At 40.3% G+C, this 18,020-nt stretch overlaps 1 protein-coding gene across 1 annotated transcript in view; it reads left to right on the forward strand.

Moving 5' to 3' along the window:
- The first annotated feature begins 3,638 nt into the window (after positions 1-3,638).
- The window catches only part of EFCAB5 (EF-hand calcium binding domain 5), a 36,427-nt gene continuing 22,045 nt past the window's right edge, over positions 3,639-18,020 (forward strand). Inside the window, exons 1-6 of the mRNA XM_087751972.1 lie at positions 3,639-3,687; positions 6,563-7,139; positions 11,424-11,580; positions 12,274-12,337; positions 14,177-14,247; positions 17,825-17,980. Of these exons, the coding sequence (XP_087608098.1) occupies positions 6,643-7,139; positions 11,424-11,580; positions 12,274-12,337; positions 14,177-14,247; positions 17,825-17,980 (945 nt within the window). The 5' untranslated portion in view covers positions 3,639-3,687; positions 6,563-6,642. The remainder of the gene's footprint in view (positions 3,688-6,562; positions 7,140-11,423; positions 11,581-12,273; positions 12,338-14,176; positions 14,248-17,824; positions 17,981-18,020) is intronic.

An 18,020-nucleotide genomic window follows, 5' to 3' on the forward strand; every position in this document is an offset into this window, starting at 1 on the left:
GTGAAACTGAAAAAGTACTTTGTCTCCTGGCAAAGCATTTCTTTCTTTAAGGCAGAAATGCTCCTGCGTCACTTAGTAGTCCCTTGGAGAAGGTTTTGGGACCATAAGAAGCACGGACTCAAATGCTTGGCTACCTCTTGGTTATACAAAGTATCGTGAAGCTCAGCAGAAAGAGCTGCTTCGTGGTTACCAGCCACCCTGTTGAGGTGGTAGCCAGACACGAGGCCATGCTGCTGTGAAGTTTTTTGCCATGATTTTCAGCGGAGGCAGGAGTCACATTTGAGGATGGGAACGTTTTTTCTTCTCTGGCCTATGACAGGAATCTTAATGCTACTCACCTTTCTCTAAAGCATAATATCCAGGTTATTGTTTTGTTTCACGCAAATGAATTCCTGCAAATAATAGGGCTGCTTCAAGGCATGTAGCTTCTCTTCAGATGCGTCTGCATTGATGCAGAGGAGAGGTGGAAGACTACAAGTTCCCAGAGTATTCTAGCAGTTTCCTTGCCTGGGACTGGTGTTTCATTCTGTATTTTGAGCAAGAGTCATGCAGGGATTACTATCAAGAAATGATTATTTAAACGAGCTTCCAAAATAGACTTTTGTGCAATTTTCATATATCTGGTGGCTATTCCAGGTATTTGAACAGCAAACACTTTTAAAAAACATTTACCACAAGTAAATAATGGAGTTACTATTTACAGTTAGCTGAAGGTCCAACATATCAGTTATTAACTACAATAATCACAGATTGCAATGGTTCTCCGAGCCATTAGAAAGGTATAATTTGCATGTGCAATGTTTTTTAGCAGCAGAATTTAAATGTGGAGGAGGAAGCTATAAGGCGTATGTATTCTGATTGAAAAGAGCAATTAGAGGGCAGCCTGTGGTCACAGCATCATGGCTGGTACAAAAAAGAGACTGGTAGCCTGTGGCCTCATTCTTCCCCGTGCTGAAAGCACTGTGGTCAGCACCTGCAGCTTTAGCCCAATATGCCATTTAAAGGATGTGAAGCTATACATGAGCTGGTTTTGTATGCATTTCCAAAACTGACTATTTTCTTTCTTTAATACACTGCAAACATTTCTCTGGCTAACACAACTTATTATTACTACATGTCGGGGCTTTTATTGCATAATCTTGGCATCAGCTGCAAAAGACAACAGAGTGCTCCCAAAATGTATCTTACCCAGAAAAACAAAAAAAGATAGAAGAGGCAATTCCAGCAAAACATCTGTGATGACATATTCAGCCCATTATTTTGTCAACAGTGCAAGTATTTGATGGCATAATAAAAGGATACACTTTGCTTAGCAAAAACATTAAGGGATAACAGCCAAGTTAAATAGGGTGCGATTAAAGGTTTGCTTAACCCACGGGATTCCACTTCCAGAAAAATAAAAATAGAGCCATTTTGATCCCTCCTTCCAAGTTCTATTTGTATGCTCTTGTTTGGGGGTTAAAAAATCACTTTAAGAAAAGGGAGAGTATTTCTTTAATTTATGTTCCATACTGAAAAAAGAAAAAGTTTTCTAAGTTGATCATAATAGCAACAGAATTCTGAATTGCAAAGGGGGAAAACCAAGCCCACCTGGGAGAAGAGATAACAGGAGTTAATCATGTGCAAACTGCTTTGAGGAAAAAAGTGCACAATCCAGTTTAAAGCCTCATTATAAAATATTCCTGTGCGCTAATTTTCTGCTTCATTTTATTGACATAATTGATGCTTTACTTCAACACATCTTGGAAATACACTGCAATGAGCATATTTCCTTCTGATACACATTTTTTCAAACAAATAGCAGACAAATGATAATTTATTACAGCGTATTTTTCATATGAAAGTAGACATATATGTTTTTTGTGGCTTTTTTTTGTGCTGTTGCCTCACTGCAAGCAAATAGTGAATTCTAAAATCAAGTCAGTATTGTCGTGTCTATGGCCTATTACTACACTGGTAAGCTTGGCATTCCAGTGGTGTTTGAGAGTGGCCAGAAGAAACATTTTTTCAGAGAGACACTTAGCACAGATGGCCAAAGGTATCTATAGAAGTTACAACCATACAAATTTTTCTGAAATATGTACAGGAGTACATAGAGGAAAATAAACGTTGCTGGGTACAAACACCAGGAATTTCTATAGCGTCCTTCTTTCCAGAAAAGACAGTATAAAAACAAAATAAAAATTGAGGCTTTTGACTGTCCACTGAAGTACAATTGTTATTGTAATTTCTGAGCAAATTTCCTCCTTGTAAAGAACCTGTGCACAGCATGCACACTTTCTAACTTCTGTGGCAGGTCTTAAGAGCAAAACTAAACCTTTTTTTAAGGGCAGCACAAATGTTGTACTGGGTTTATGTTGGGACTCTGGGTGCGTGTCACTTAGAGCTATTTCCAATTCCAGAGTTTTACAAATTAATTATTATTTACCTTGGTGTTGTGGGTGCTGTAATAAATAACAAGTGACTTGATGAAGATGACAGAGAATGAGATTTTTGAGTCCGCAGTTAAAACCCCAGAGTTCCTAAACTAGAGGACAAATGTGACTCTGACAGTAACTGTATCAGATTTTGGAAAAAATATGTTATTTCTATTAAACCTCCTCTATCCAAAGTTTTGTAACAAGCTCAGCTGTCCCATAAAATGGAGACTAATACTCTGCTGGAGGGTAGGGTACTGCGCAGCTGTTCCAATGACAAATACTGTAGATAAAGTCACAGTTCAGTTTTCCTGCAGGTAGACAATCCACAGATCGTGCCTCTTCCCGTGCAAAATACAAGAGAGAAACAGCATTAGATAAACCTTGTTTCCTGGCAGAGCTTGCCATAAATTTCTCAGTTGGAAGACCCACATAACACCAAGGAAATCACTGAACAGACACCTGATTTACATTAGTATAAATGAGCGCAGAATGGCTGTCGTAGATGTTTTTGTCTTTTCCCTTCTCCTTTCCCTGTGTTGCATATTATTCTTCAAGAATACAGGAGAAATTATTAAAGGTAATTCATCAAATTCCTTGAGATTCAGGTTTAAAGACAGTCTAACAAAACATCACTATAAACTCCCCCCTTATTAGTGCTGTACGTGCCTTTCCTGCAAGGCTGCTTCAAAGCGACACGGTTCTTTACAAAAAAAGAGAGCCTGAAAATGTTTAAATTGAGTTTGGAATTAATTTCTTTTTATCTCTCAGAGTCTCATATCTGGTGAATACAGTCCTCAGTTCAGCTTGTAATGGACTTGCGACAGTTCTGGACTTTGTGAACCTTGAATCTGAAGGTAAACCTCCAGTCACTGGGCACCTGTGGATTCCCTCTCTGACTCTTTGTGCCCTTAATGTTGTCTGTTGCTATTCATAGTCTATTTTATTTTATTTTATTTTCAGTCATGTGATGCAATGATCTAAGTTCAGTACAGAAGAGTCTGTTGGGCTGCCAAAGCCAAAAGACAACCTACAGCAATTCTGAGTCGTGGAAGAGACATAGCAACCTTTGGGATTATTGCTTAGCAACTGCAAACACACAGAGGAGTAAAACTCACAGCCCGGCTCCACAGCAGGTCTGAGAAATCCCTAATTCACTTTAAGATTTTTAATGGTTGAGAACAGATGGGCATATATTAAATTCCTGTTCATTTGCAAAGCCACTTTGAAAGCAGGAGGAATAAGATCTATTTTGATACCTGCTCCAAAGGTAAGAAAAACAGTTCTTCAAAGCTTCAGAAAGCAAAAGAGAAAGTCTTTTTAAATTTTAATTGTATTGAAAAGAAGATATGTATGAAAAGGGTATTGGGCTCTTTGTGATGGTGAGATAAACATGCTCTGTGAAGCACATTAGGGGAAGTCAAACTATTTCTGAACGATAGTGTCAAAGAGATTGGACTCTGTTTTTGAAAAGACTTCTGTAACTGAAACATCTCCAAAATATTTACCTAGACAAACTTCAGTCTTTCCTGACCCTGTCCCACCCATCAAAATCCCCTAACAGAATAACAATGAAACCATAAAAATCTTATTTATGAGCAGATTTGGGTTTTGTACAGAAAATGGGGAGATAATCTTTTTGTACCTGCAGGGATTCCAGCAAGCATATTTCTCTCACAGAAAAGGAGCCAGGAAAGTGGCATCCTACTAAATAATGAAAAGCTTATCTTGCCTTCAGCTTGAACAAAGGCTTACGGGAAACTTTATATCACATTTCAAGTTTCCTGGGTGTTTCTAAAGCTTGTCTCTGTGCACCATGCTTACTCTTATGTGGACAATCAAGCCTCCACTTGGGAATGTCATAGGCCATCAGAGCTCTATACATCATGGGCCAAATTCTCAACTAATGTAAATCAGCACTGAAGTTTATGAGCCCGTGGTGTCTTATACAAACTTGAGGTGTGTCCCTGTAATCCTCGACAAATTCCAAGTTCCAGGGCCTGATTCTAGCACTCCTTTGCTGTTTATTTTGACAGTTATGTGCTGTTTGTGTGTTCTTCCATACCCTCTTAGCCTTCTTTATCTGTATTAAAGCATTAAAGCAGTGGGCATAGTTCTCTATGCTCTGCTTCCGTTCTTGGAGTTATGCGAATGCCGTGGAATTGAGATAGAACAGTCGCACTTAGTTGTTTTTTGGTTTGTTCTGTTCAGAGACATAGAGATACTTTATAAACATTTACTAATCCTCAACATCATCCTAACAAAGGGTTGAGAGCAGTGTAGAAAATACATTCATCATCATTCAGAATCAGCCACCTCATAAAGTGGAGAGCAGTTGTCACTTTAACATTGCACAGAAACTGCAGAGCGGTTTCATAAAGGATGTTAAAAAATAACGTAAGTATTTGAAACTGCAAGAACAGTTTATTTTGGCACAACAAAACCAGCTGATTTGGAACGTGAGCAGAACATTTGGTTAACACCCTGCTTTGAACCAGAAAGAGTCTGGTTTTACAGCTTATTGAAAGAAACTCACCTAAGCAAGGAACAATTTGACAGGGTTGACACATTTCCCTTTCTGCCATTATAAATCTGGACTCCTTTACAGCTCATGTCCTTCAGTGGCAAAACTAGCTACTGTCTTAAAACCCTCTGCGTGGGTCAGGCAGCTTGATCCATAAATCCATCTCCCTCCCCAGCAGGTAGTCATCTTTAAAAACAAATTACCAGAAGATGCCAACAAGCCCATCGAGAAAACAGACACAAAAATTTAGTGCTGTGAAGCATCCTACCTATCCAAGCAGTATTTGGACTCAAACAATGGTTATGAACCAGAAGGTCAACATATTAGTAATTACATTTGTGTGCCAGGAGGGCTGTAGATCACATTTATGCATCTCCTGGAAGGCTGAACTCTCTTCAGAACAGCTACAAATGCTTAAATGTGAAGAGCAAAACATATCAAAAGCAACAGTATTGCTATGGATACTGAAAGGCCTTAGTGAAAAGCACTTTCAAATAAGAGCTTGAAAAGGATAGTGTGGCAGCAAGTTCAGAGTGGAGTTTCATCTTTAATTTGGAAAGGCGTTAGCCTCTCTCTATTAATATCACCCTTCCCTTGCTGTTGTTTAACACTGAGATGGGTTTTTTGCAGCATGCTGGTGATTTTTCATGCTTTGAATCGAGTAGTTAGGCAACATTCTGCTCCATTCTGTGTGTGTAAGTCGCATTACAGATGCAGACATTTATGTGTGGAGATATATAGCAATAGTTTTCAAATTGTGCCTTGTGAGCAACTCCGTTTCCTCCTGATATTTCACAGAATGAACATTTTGAGAAGAGAACAGGGGAGTTTGGGAAATTGTAAAGGGAGATATCTGCAACTCTCTGTAGGTCTGTCTTTTACAGAATAATCTACAAGATTAAGTGCTTGTGAACAGCTTAATTACAGAGTTCATGGTATAGAGTTTCCCTTCCTGTAGGAGCTCTGCTGACCCAGACACCTGTGTCCTCGTTACCTTAACAAAATGTCCAGAGGAAAAAGTAGTTACCAAAGTCAAAATTAAGTAGTCTATGGGACAAGCTTCCTCAGTGTTTTTCACAGCTACAGGAAAGATGAAGCAGAAGGCAGCATGTAGAGAAATCTTGCTCCTAGGCATCTGGTGTTCTCCATTACTTGCTTCCTTTGTCTCATATCCACTGGATTTCTGGAGGCATGGAATGGGACCTAAACAGAAATAATGATACTAGGGGTAAGAGGAATCCACTGGTTAGAACTGGGGGACAAGACTTCTGTGCACTGTTCACTGTTTGGTTTCTGAGTCTGTAAGTGACCTGGAATTAATCGCTTCTCTTCTGTGTCTCGGCTTCTTCTCCCGTAAAAAGGAACACACTTATTTAGTTGCTCTGTCTCCAAGGGCTGTTGTGATACATAATTAATCTTTATAAATCATTTACTGATCTTTGAAGTAAAGGGGCTGTATTTGTTTAATAATACAAAGCAGCAGTAACAGAATAAAAAAAAGGAGCATAGAAAAAGAATATTAGTTAATTCCTAAGAATAGACTTTCTTCTTGTGTCATCTGCTGGGACACTGCTGCATCTTTTGGCATTATATAACATGCTGCTTTTGTTCTGTGTCACAGTGATTGAAGTATGGCTGCTCAGCCAGAAGCAGCAGCCCAAACTGCAGGGCTTAAAGCATCCCAGACTTGGAGGTAAGAATATGACTGCCACAGAAATGAAGAGAAATCAGGGGAATGATGAGCTGCCATGTCTTGGTAATTATGCTCCGTGGAAAGAGTGGTTTTATGAAAAGGTACAGCAGAGGTGTCTGAGTCTGCAGGAGAGAAAGGTGAAGACGATCCGCACACAAAAGGCAAAAGAAGAAAAGATAAAGAAGAGAGAACCCTGTGACTGGCTGTCCAAAGAGTGGTTCAGTGAAGAGAAAGAGTCCCTAGATACTCGCATCTATTTGCTTGACAAACTCCTGCCTACATTAATCTCAGGAGTGGAAAAACTGTTAATGGAAGTGGAAAGAAAGAATGTGCTTGCACCAGACAAAGAACCAACCAAATTTAACCCCATTCTTTTTCTTGGAGAATATCTGATGAGACATAACCCTCAGTATACTATTTCTACAAAACCAGGCCCGTACCTGAGAGGAATGAAGATGGTCACGGAGGAGCTAAAAAGTCAGATGCCAGGTGCAACATCAGAGAGGTGAGAGAGTTCAAAGTGTGGCTGGTCACAAGACCAGAGCTGGTGTCTTGGTTTCTGTTTTACAAAAGGAATGGTGTGACTGCAGTCTGGCTGGTGAACTGTCGAACAAAATGAACCTTGTGGAGTACAGTGCCAGAGATGGTAGTTGTCTCTCATAAAAACTTGAGAAGCAGGACAAATGCCAGAACATGTCACAGAAAATGAAACACTAGCTATTCCTGTTTAAGGCAATCTTCTGCCCTTCACAAGTATGTAATTCCTCTTTAGACTCTATCTTAATAACATATGTGGAATGCAAACTGCTTTCAAACTGGCCTAGGTTAGTGACAGCAGTTCTTTAGGACAGGTGTTAGTATCAAAGGTCTATGGACTCTTCAGATCATTTCTTCTATATTCTTCCAAACTTAATAAAAAGATAACCTGTTTTTCCTTCTTCAGGATGACTTCTCTTTACCAAACCAGCAACAGTATTGTCCTGGCACATTGTAGAAACTCCTTCTCCTGGGATTTTTACTTAGGCTTTCCTTTCAGGTTCTTTTTTCCCTTTAAACTAGAAACTGTTTTGTATTTTATTATGTTGCTTGTTTCTGGGGTGTATTCTAGGCTGCTTGCTTTGGTATAATATTTCATGAATATTGGAAGGGCGTTCCATGGCATCTTACAATATGCTAAGGTTAGAATGTGAGTGCATTGGGTGAACAATAATGCTTTCATACTCATTGCTCTATTCAGGAAAAATATAGAAGTGAACATTTGTGTTTATAGATGACCCAGAGGTGATTGTGAATGATGTCAAAATTACTCATTCACTACTAGATCACTTGATTCTATATCTGTGTTTGCAGAATAATGACTTCTATTTGAATGGCTGTCTCTTCTATTTGCTTAAACAGTATGTACAGCTTGAAAATTGGTTTCAGGGTTTCAGTGTCAGGGAAGTAAAATGTTGACATGTCTTATGCATAAACTCTAAATGAAGATAATTGAAGTTCCCGGTACTATAAAGAATAAAAGAATATGTTAAATGTCTCTCTACCGCTCTGAGTTTCTGTCTCTCTACATTTCCAGTCCACATACTGTTACAGTTCATAGGAACATGCCTTGTGTGAATACAACTAAAGCAGTGTGATAAGTGAATTTCTACAGTCACTTACCTTCTTTTTCCCCACAGATAAAAATAATTACAACTGACTGATCGTGGCCAGTGTGTAAGAGCTCAGCTTTTTGGTTTTTCTTCATAAGCAGACATATAGTAGTACAACCAGAGCTGGTAAAAGATTTTCATTTTTATTTTTTAAATGCCAATCCACTGAAACAAATTATCTTCTTTTTCAGTGAGTTTTCACTCAAGCACAGACTCTTCTGGGGGCATGTTTAGGATGCCAGCCTTTCCACACCTTTGTTTTGGGGACTGTTTCACCATTCATATTGCTTCACAGAGGGAAACCTGGATGCAGGAAGTTCAGAACAGTATCTCATTTTTAATTTGCAAAAGAAATTGAATTAAAATTTCCTGGGATTTTGGGGTGGGTTTTTTGTTTGTTTGGGGTTTGTTCGGGTTTTTTTCTTCTAAAATAGTCTTAGCTTTCACTGTGAATCAGAGCTTATTTCTGGAGAGGTCAGATTTTCCTGTAGAATGCAAAGTGTTGGCTACCAGTGACATCTTATCTTGGCCTTGGCTGTTAAATCCATGTTTACATTTGGAGACAGGTTCTCAATTTGTAACTATCAGAGCTGATGCAAAGGAAGTGACTGTCAAGGCTTGTAGAAATCAATCTCTCCGTAGACAGCACTGCCACAGGGGTTTATGTAGCCATAGCTGTAGCAGGTTTTGCATATCTGCTGGTAGTAGTATCATGGGATTTGCATTCACAGCAGCTCAGGATTTACATATTTGTGACATCTGTATTGTGGGATTTGCATAGGATTCTTAAACCAGAGCAGCACAGAGGATTTTATCGACACCATGTAGCACTGAGACTCCTTATGTGAGTCACTGGCTTTCTAAACAGGAAAAAAATGTTACAAGAGAAATGCCAGTCTGTGCTTAAAATCTCTCACATAAGCACCAGAAAGATGAGGAGTGAAATTCTGGCCCCGATGAAGCTCCTGGGAGCCTTCACAAAACCTTCAGGAAAGGCAGGATTTCAGCGCAGGTTCTTGTCTAAAGCTTACCAGCCTCAGTGAGCTCTCTCAGGCTTCCTCCAGTCTCTCCTTCACTGCCACCTGACTGGGAGTCAAGGCATGCAGGAGAACAGATGGGAGAGATTCCTTATCCAAATGGATTAATACCTGAAACAGAGACTTTATTTGTCCAGGGACGGTAGTCCTTCAGTCTGAGTCACCCATCCTTGTGTGGGAGTTAGGCGGCTGTCTTCCTGAAGAAACATGTTTCGTTCTGCAGGGAGAAGTCACCCTCGCTGCCATCTCATCTCCTCTGGAAATGTCTCACACTGAAATGAGCTCACTTTGAAACGGGTGCCCAGCACTGTTATAGCCTGTTTTGCTGTTGTTGCCTCGGGGGGAAACATTTTGTCCCACACCAGAGACACCAGGCAGAGGATGCAGCTGCCTGGTGGTTTAGGGCCCTAGAAATCAATGCAAAACTGCAGCGCAGTGCAGGTGCAGCACGCAATGTAACTTGTGCTGGGCACTACCCAAATTAATCACCAGAGTGCCTTGGCAACTCCTGGCATGGCCTTAGCTCTGCTTTCAGCTTGCAGACTGCTCCCAAGGAGGAGGTGCAGCTAGAAATGGCCTGTTTTTCTGTCTGTAGCATACATTGGAGAAAATCTGTTAGTCCATTTAGCTTGGTACCTACTCTGTATCTCCTCTTTGCTGTGTCTGTGAAGGAGTCAGAAGATAGGGAATGATTTTACCCTTCCCCTGCTACCAAAGTGCCGGGGGCTGAACTGCCTGAGCAGCCACTTGTGCAATGCCCGTGACTGAGTAAGGAACCCAGTTATTCATTTAGAAACCTCTGTGATAAGTGGCCATGAAGAACGAGTACCCAGTGATAAAACTGTGATCAAAGTGTATTGCTGTAATGTGTTAAACAGGCCTTTCCATTCATTAAAGAAAATATCATCATTTTGTAATTTCTAGGATGACCCCATAGCAACAGAAGAGAGCAGGGACAGGACCAGCCCGTCTTCACAATATGTGAAACACAGGGGGAAGAAGGGAGCAGAAATCGTTAGTAAAGGATAGTTTCTGGACTAGTGTGTTCTCAGGTGCAAAAGAGGAGCAATTCCCCTTACTCTGACTGGCTCCAGAGGGTGAAAATGAGAGCCACAGGGGTGAGCAGGGCAGAGAGATTTTAGCAGCCTTCATGAGGAGGAACTGCTCTCCCCATAGGAACTGATCCTTTGGCTCTAAGCATTTTGCACTTCCTAAAGGCTTTTTTTCCCATTTCATAAATGAACAAAGTCAAAACCAAAGCACATGAGTTCTACGGGATCAATTTTATTCACTTCTTTTGTTGTGTGAAATGGAGGATTGGGAAAAACATGGCTGGGTGATTAGGGAAGCAAAGAAAACGGAAGAGGAAAGGGAGGTACTTTTAGTCCAAGCTTGCAAACTCTACGTGTTCAAAATGACGGAGCGGTTGGTGTATTATCCCTGCCCTAAGGCAGTAAGGACTTTATTGTGTGAGACTGCTTAAGAAATTTCATTGAATGTTGTTCTTTGCCAGTGAAGTGCTCATGTGAAATGGTACTTAGGCTTTGAGACAAATGCATACTGATGCCATTTTGTTGGTAAATCAAGTGTAGCAAAATTAGGCACCTCTGTTCCTGCTAAAATTGAAAGAAAATTGAAGGACATCTACACAATAAATGATTAATGTCATTATAAATGTGAAGATAAAATTTATCACTGCTGAAACTACACAGACTAGGAGAGCTGTACAGATGATTTTCCCTTAAATGTCTCCTGTATACTCTAGAAGAGGCTCTCTCCTCTGACACTCAGAGGTTATTTCTTCAGATTCATAGTTACACTAGATTTCAGATGATGATGCATGTCAGAATATAAATACTCTTACCTCCGTAGAGCTGCCCTCTGAAAACACAGATTACTAATATCTAGTCCAAAAGTCACACTAGTAATTTTGTGCCCCAAACATCAAGTATTTCTTTGGAAAAAAATCTGCTTGTGCTAGAAGGACAAGAATTTCAGTAAGAAGTTATTATTTCCTTTCCTTTTGTTCTTCAAGGTAGGCTTAATCTAGCTTAAGTATGTCTATGATGGTATCTTTCTAAACCATATTCCCGTGTCGTACAGGCTGGCCAGGATGAAGTCTGAGGCCAAGAACAAACGTAAGGAAAAGGAGCAGGTGGGCAGTATGAAGTCTCAGGTGAAAGAGATGAGAAAGGAGGCCCTGGCAATTCAGTTCAAAGAGCGGACAGCGGACGTCAGTGGCAGAATACCGGTTGCACTGGTAACTAGAGATGATCCTTGTTAACACACTGCTATGATTGTGCCAGACGGGAGGAAAAGAAAGTTTGTGGTAGTGCTGTCTGCCCTGGCATGGCAGCACGGAGCGCAGGGATGGGTAATGGCTCTGACATCCCTTAGGGTCAGGGTGCAGGTCGCTCTCTACAGCTTAGCCTCACCAAGCCTTGATTCCCCACGAGCACATGGAAGGATTGTGATGCATTCTCCACAGACGTCCTGGGAAGCTAAATGCCCCATAAGGTACTCAGACACTCCTGAGGTTGTTGGATACATACCTCATCACTGGATGCCCTGCTCTGCAGCTGGTTATCCCTCAGAATCCCCTTAAAAAGGTCCGGGGCAGCCACTCTTGCTCTCCTGTGGCCTCCGTTAAATCTTTCTACCCCTTTGACTCATACAAATTGATACTGCAACTCATAAAAGATGAGATCTGCAGTAATTGTAATACATCTCTTGGTACAAGCATCTTTCTTACAAGTCACACAAGGGCCCTAGGAAGTTGTCCCGTGGTTACACACAGCACAACATAGACAAGGTCTACATTTAAGAAGGCCCACCTGTGTGTGGTAAGAAGCGTTGCTGACCCATACGACTAATTATTCCACATGATTTATTTTACTAATTGCCTACTGTTGTCTGCATGAAACAGGCCTTTGACTATCACCTTGATTTGTAGGTTCAGAGTGCCCTGAGGTCTTTTCCGGATGTCATTGCTTCTAGTCCCATAGATGTGAGAAAACGTAAGTTTTTGATGTGTCTTCTTTAGTTTTATTTCTGTGGTGTGAATTCTGATGCAAACTGTGAGCAAACAGTGAATGGATTTGATAACAGAGAAAGAATCTCTAAGGGTAGTTACACCAGCTGGGATATTAACCACAAATCTTCAGACAAATTGGAAAGAGACTGAACCACCACGTGGTTCATTAATATGATCTTGAAAAGTATGGAAAGAAGTTTTAAAAATCTTTCAGAGAGATAGATCAGATGCAGGCCCTTTCCACTTATATTCTGCATTAGCCAGACATTGCCATGTGCTTATCACGATTTTAAAGAATCACTATAACAACCTCCTTCATCTACTCTGTCCCATGGTGTTCTTTGTCTCATGGGAGGTCTTGGAAATCCCATGGACAGCGTGGCATACTGGGAGGTGCGGAGGAAGTGTAGGATCAAAAAAAATTAAAGTCTGACAGTGTTGTTACCTTTTATGGTTTCAGGGAAAATGCTGGAGCTTACTTAACGCTCCACCAAATCACACATCTTGTCTAGCCCTTCCCTTTGCCAGTCCCAGGCATGCCAGTGACACACAGCACAAGGGCCTCTGTATCAGAGCACTCAGCACAGAAAGATTTCCATAATTCCTGTCCACTTTATATAGCTTACACTTGACCTCCCCGAATAACGATAATTTAATAGATAGAGCCAGGAACACTGAAGTGGCAACGTACAGCCTGCTGCCAGCCCTTTACATCAATAGCCTGTAATGATCATCAATAATACAAATCTGCCTTTGCTGGAAGATGGGATGATAAGCAGGGAACCTCCAGAGTGCATTTCTGCTTGCTGCTGAGGTCACCTCTGTCTAGAGCTTGCCCTTGCTCAGCCCTTTCCATATTACAGAATTGTTCCTCTGAGTAATCATCCTATATTGGTAGTACGTCGTGTGAATGCCAAATACAGCCCTTGTGCTCCTGCTATGGTGGCTGTGGTTCTCCAGTGTGAACAGGTACTGGGACGTGAGACTGAGAAGGAAGTTTCTGTCCAGATGCTTGCTCTACAAATGCTGGAGGTGCTTTATGTCATATTTCACTAACAGTGCGGCTCCATTTCTTAATTTCTTTCATTTAATAGCATCCAATATACATTAACGGAACATTACATTTTGTTTTATAGTTTAATAAAGGTAATGTATGGTTTAGGAATGTCTTAAGCAACAACAGATAAATGCATTCTTGGTGAATTTTCTTTTTATTCCTGATATATTGTAGAAGAAAGAACAGAAAAATAATCCCAACAGCAATAGCATGTCTGTGCTCAAAAACCTCATTCAGAAGTCTATGTAGATGTTTGACATACCTTCTCAGTTCCATTATAGCAGCCCAGAAGCTGACCAAAAGATAGTTTTGAATATCATAGTCAGTAAAAATATTCCCACAGAGCTTCTTGGGAAAATTACTGACTTTCAGATTCCACTCTTGCAAAGCAGAATCCATGTCCCCAGAATTTTAAGGCTGTTTTATCTGTTTGTTAAATCAAAAATCATTTCTTTCCTCACATAATTAGTTGCAAGTACTGTTAAAATCATTGCAATTTGCATCAACATATGTCAAGAATAAATATGACCATACAGTTCTGAATAGGTAAGTGCAGAATCTCAGCAAGAGAAATATGTAAGAGTCAGATTTAGATAGCCTCTATACAGTCAAATGCTTCAGTTATTGTGTAGGATAACCTCAAATAAATGTAATCCAACATGAGAAGAAAGTTAATGTAACATAACAACATGCAAAAAAATGTGTACAATATGCAAAACCACAACTGTTTGCTTTCTAAACCAATATCCCTTCATTTTTTACTAGCAATCTATGACAGGAAGCTGGAAATCGTAGACACATTGGAAAAAAATGTAAACACAGATGAAGTCACAGAGGTGAGAAATGAAGTAAGAGCATCTGATTCGGGATATGATGTTTATCACAAAGTAATAGCATTTCCCTGGGGACAGCTAAGATGAGTAAGTGAAGGGCTTTACTTCTGCAGCATGCCAGGTACCTGCTTGTATCAGGACATTTCACGTTCCATCTCCGTATCCGTCCTCTGCTGTCACAACGCTTCCATTCTGGCCAGCAAGGGGGAAGTATTTTGCTTTCCTCAGAGCTGCAGCCTGTGCCACTCCCTGAGAAGTTACTCTAGAAGCAGTGGGTTTTAGGACATCCCTCAGTCCCTTTCTAGAATGCCAAAGCCCTGAATCACCTGTGAATTCAGATTGTGCGTTGGCTGCTCCAGGGAGGTTTGGTGTCCCAATATAACCATCTGCCTGAGGTAATTAGTACTGTCCCCATAGTATTGTTCCTTCTGATTAAGTTCTATTCACCACAGAAAAACCTAACATGTGATGAACTGGGATGAGAAGCTCTGTCATTTTTGCCCTGATCTATTACTAGCCTGAACCATAACCAAACTGCAACAAGTGTTACAGATGTGTGAGAAGCATAACCAGGCTGAAAAATATGCAGCTTTAAAATAAAAAGCTGTCATTGAGAAACATCAGAAGTGTGTTTTTAACTCACCAAAATCAATGAATGTAGTGGGAAGTTTCACCCCGTCACTCTACTCTTCATCAATTTGAAAACAACCAAATCGGTTCAAACTATATTTACTTAAAAGCTCTCCAGGCCAAGACTTCGCCAGCCATTTCTACCTACGACAGAGTTAAATTTTATGGCTGGGTAATTAAACCTGTGAAAAGGGATGTTTAGAATAGAAATAATGACAGACCTTCAATTGCAGCAGTGCTAGTGGGTGCTGTTACAATAATTAAAAACAGAGTATAAAGCAGCTGTGTAGAGACTAATTTCAAGCAACCATGTGTGATTTTTGTGCCTTCTTCACTCTCAGGAGACTCACATGTTTGATATTTTGCACAGAGATGCATTTTTATGATAACTTGTTGAAGGCTTTTTTAAGCATGAAATGAGGTATTTTCAAATTTAACCTCAGAATAACTGCATTTAATTAAGAAAACTATTGTGGATAATGGGAGCCCAGAGAATTGCTTTTGTCACCGAAATGAAGCATCAATCCATAACCCCTATGGTACATGTATAAGCACTGAATGAATTCATGCTCCATTAGCATTAGAAAAATGTTCTAAAATATATTTTGTGTACTCTTTATTTTAACTCAATTAAAGATATGACAACAGAGATCAGAAGTACCAAAGACATGGACTGTCAAGCTGTCTGATTTACCAGCCAGTGCAACGTTTTTCTCAGAATATATTCTCTGATGCTTTTTCCAGTCCGGTTTTAATTGAATCAAATGATGAGGCTTTCATCACTTCCCTTGGGAAACTGTTCCGTAATCACAGGCCTCGCTCTCAGGACAGGGCTGTTTCTAATCCGCAGCTACAGTTTACCTTTGTTCATCAGTTTGCATCATCCACCAAAACCAGAAAGAGAGATGATCTTTCTCCATGCTGGTCTAGGCCCTTTCACATGTGGAAAGCATTACTTTTTAATGGACCTTAACATTAAATGGTGCTTTTTTTTTCCCCCTTGAATTCAGTGCAGCTTTGGGTTACTTAAAGGCTATTAGAAATGCAGTAGAGAGACCTCACACATTGTTGTTGGGTTTTGGGGGTTTTTTTTGGACATGCAAAACAGTGGCTGTTGAATTTTTACATCCTTCATAACAAGCTCGTGGGGTCATTTACATTAAAAGCATTTAAAACCCAGAGACCAGTCCTTAATAGTTTATTTCACAGGCTTTGTACTCTAACATGCCGAACCCCCAGCAGTCTGACACAAAGCTATTGACACCAAGGGAAATGCTCACATAGTAGGGTCAGGATCAGGCTTTAAAGGTGAGATTATTTTTCATGATTCTATGTGGCTTCCTCGATTTCGGTTGAGATCAGCAGGAACAAAAAGCAAAGATCCATTGTTATTGATGATAATGTCTTCACAAACTACAGCGAGGTCTCACACTGGATAGCAAGAACGAGGTATGCCAGCTTTCTTCTGATGGGTGTCAAAATCTCTTGGTTAATAATAAATAAATGTATGCTTATTATATATATAGTACTTTACACAGTAGAGTGCTTTACACACATCAGCTAAGAAAAGCTTATGACTCTACGATAGTTCCTCCTGCCCACATAGCTGAACATACGCTTCTGAAAAATTTTCTGTGGAGCTGTTAGACAGCAGTATTAATACACAAGCCTTTGGATGTGTCATCAAGATGACATACAAAATAACAAGCTGCTTGTCCAACCTGTCTCCTCCCAACTGCTGTCATCTTTAGGGTTCATCTGTCACAGGGCTCCGGGTTGTAATAGCTCTGAAAAGCTAGTAGATACACGTAGCCCCAGATCTGCCACCTTCTCTCAACCCACCTACATCCTCTCTTTTTATGCTGAAATGCAGAAAAAACATACATTTCGTCAGGAGTTCTTCTTTCCCACCAGCTGCCCCTCAGGCCATTGGCTGCTGCTTTTCTGCTCTTCCTCTCTTCTCCACTTGTCCCATATATTTGGAAATTATGCAATATAGACATGAATAATAATAACATATTAATATTTCAGATCGTTAATGCCTGTGCGGCACTTCAACAAGTTCAAGATGTTCTAGCACTTATGTCAGGTATCCATACTCTAAAAATGGGATAATGGGAAACGTTCTGTGTTTTTCAAGTTCCTCCTTTTAGCTGTATGGGCTCCCTGTTACGGTGGCTGGCTCCAGAAACCTGCTATAATAATTCAGCACAGGCTTTGGGATTGTGGTTTGTTCTGATGGCCATTATTATTTATGTCATGCACACCACATTTTTAGAACCATATTGCTTTTGCTCATAAAAACCACATGGCTATAAATCTAAAGTGTTAAAGTGTCTTCAAGGCTAGAACTTAAAATAAATCTCGAGTCAGTAGTATTCCCAGTGTCAGAGGACTTAGGTGACAGCAGGCTCATTTTCAAAAGGTTCTTTCCTTTTTTTATTGTATCCAGACTGGTTCTCTAAACACTGAAATTCTGAGCAATGGTCATTTTGTGGCATTAGAAAGTTGAGTGACTGTCAGTTCTGCAAAAACTAATGGCTCAAAATGCCTCCTTGGGAGTGAAGTCAGGAATACTAGATGCTGCAGAAAAGCATGGAGGACTTATATTCTCCCTGAGATAACCTAGCTTAAGCAATGACACTCCATCGGAGGGAGTCTGATCCAGCATCTCTGAACCATTGAACATGATAAGTGACCTCTGGGCCGGGAAAGGAACGGTTCAATATGCAGTTGGGCAGTGTTCCAGGCTTGTCTGGAGAATATTGCTGCTTCTGAAAGAAAGAACGAAGTAGGCAGCGTAGCATCCATGCACCAAGTTCGCATTACGTTAGCAGATTAAACTACAAATTCACATCTATTTCATGGCATGCAATAGATGAGGATTTCAAATAAAGGTGAAAATACTTGAAGAAAGCTAACCATTTACACTACTGCTTTCTCTCCATAGTATGTTCATTCCTACACTGAACATTTTTCAAACGACATGTTCCAAGAAATCCTGAAGCATCTCTGTCAGTGTGCTGATGACTTCCAAGAAGCAGTAAGACATGATATGTGGAGGCAAATGTTTACTGATCTCTTCCTACACTGTGATTATGGAAAGGTAGGCAAAGCAGCTCTCAACCTAATTTCAATATTAGTTC

This window comes from Nipponia nippon, unplaced genomic scaffold (genome assembly GCF_047370975.1).
Source record: "Nipponia nippon isolate SJK-2023a ecotype South Korea unplaced genomic scaffold, ASM4737097v1 scaffold_15, whole genome shotgun sequence".
NCBI classification, from domain to species: domain Eukaryota; kingdom Metazoa; phylum Chordata; class Aves; order Pelecaniformes; family Threskiornithidae; genus Nipponia; species Nipponia nippon.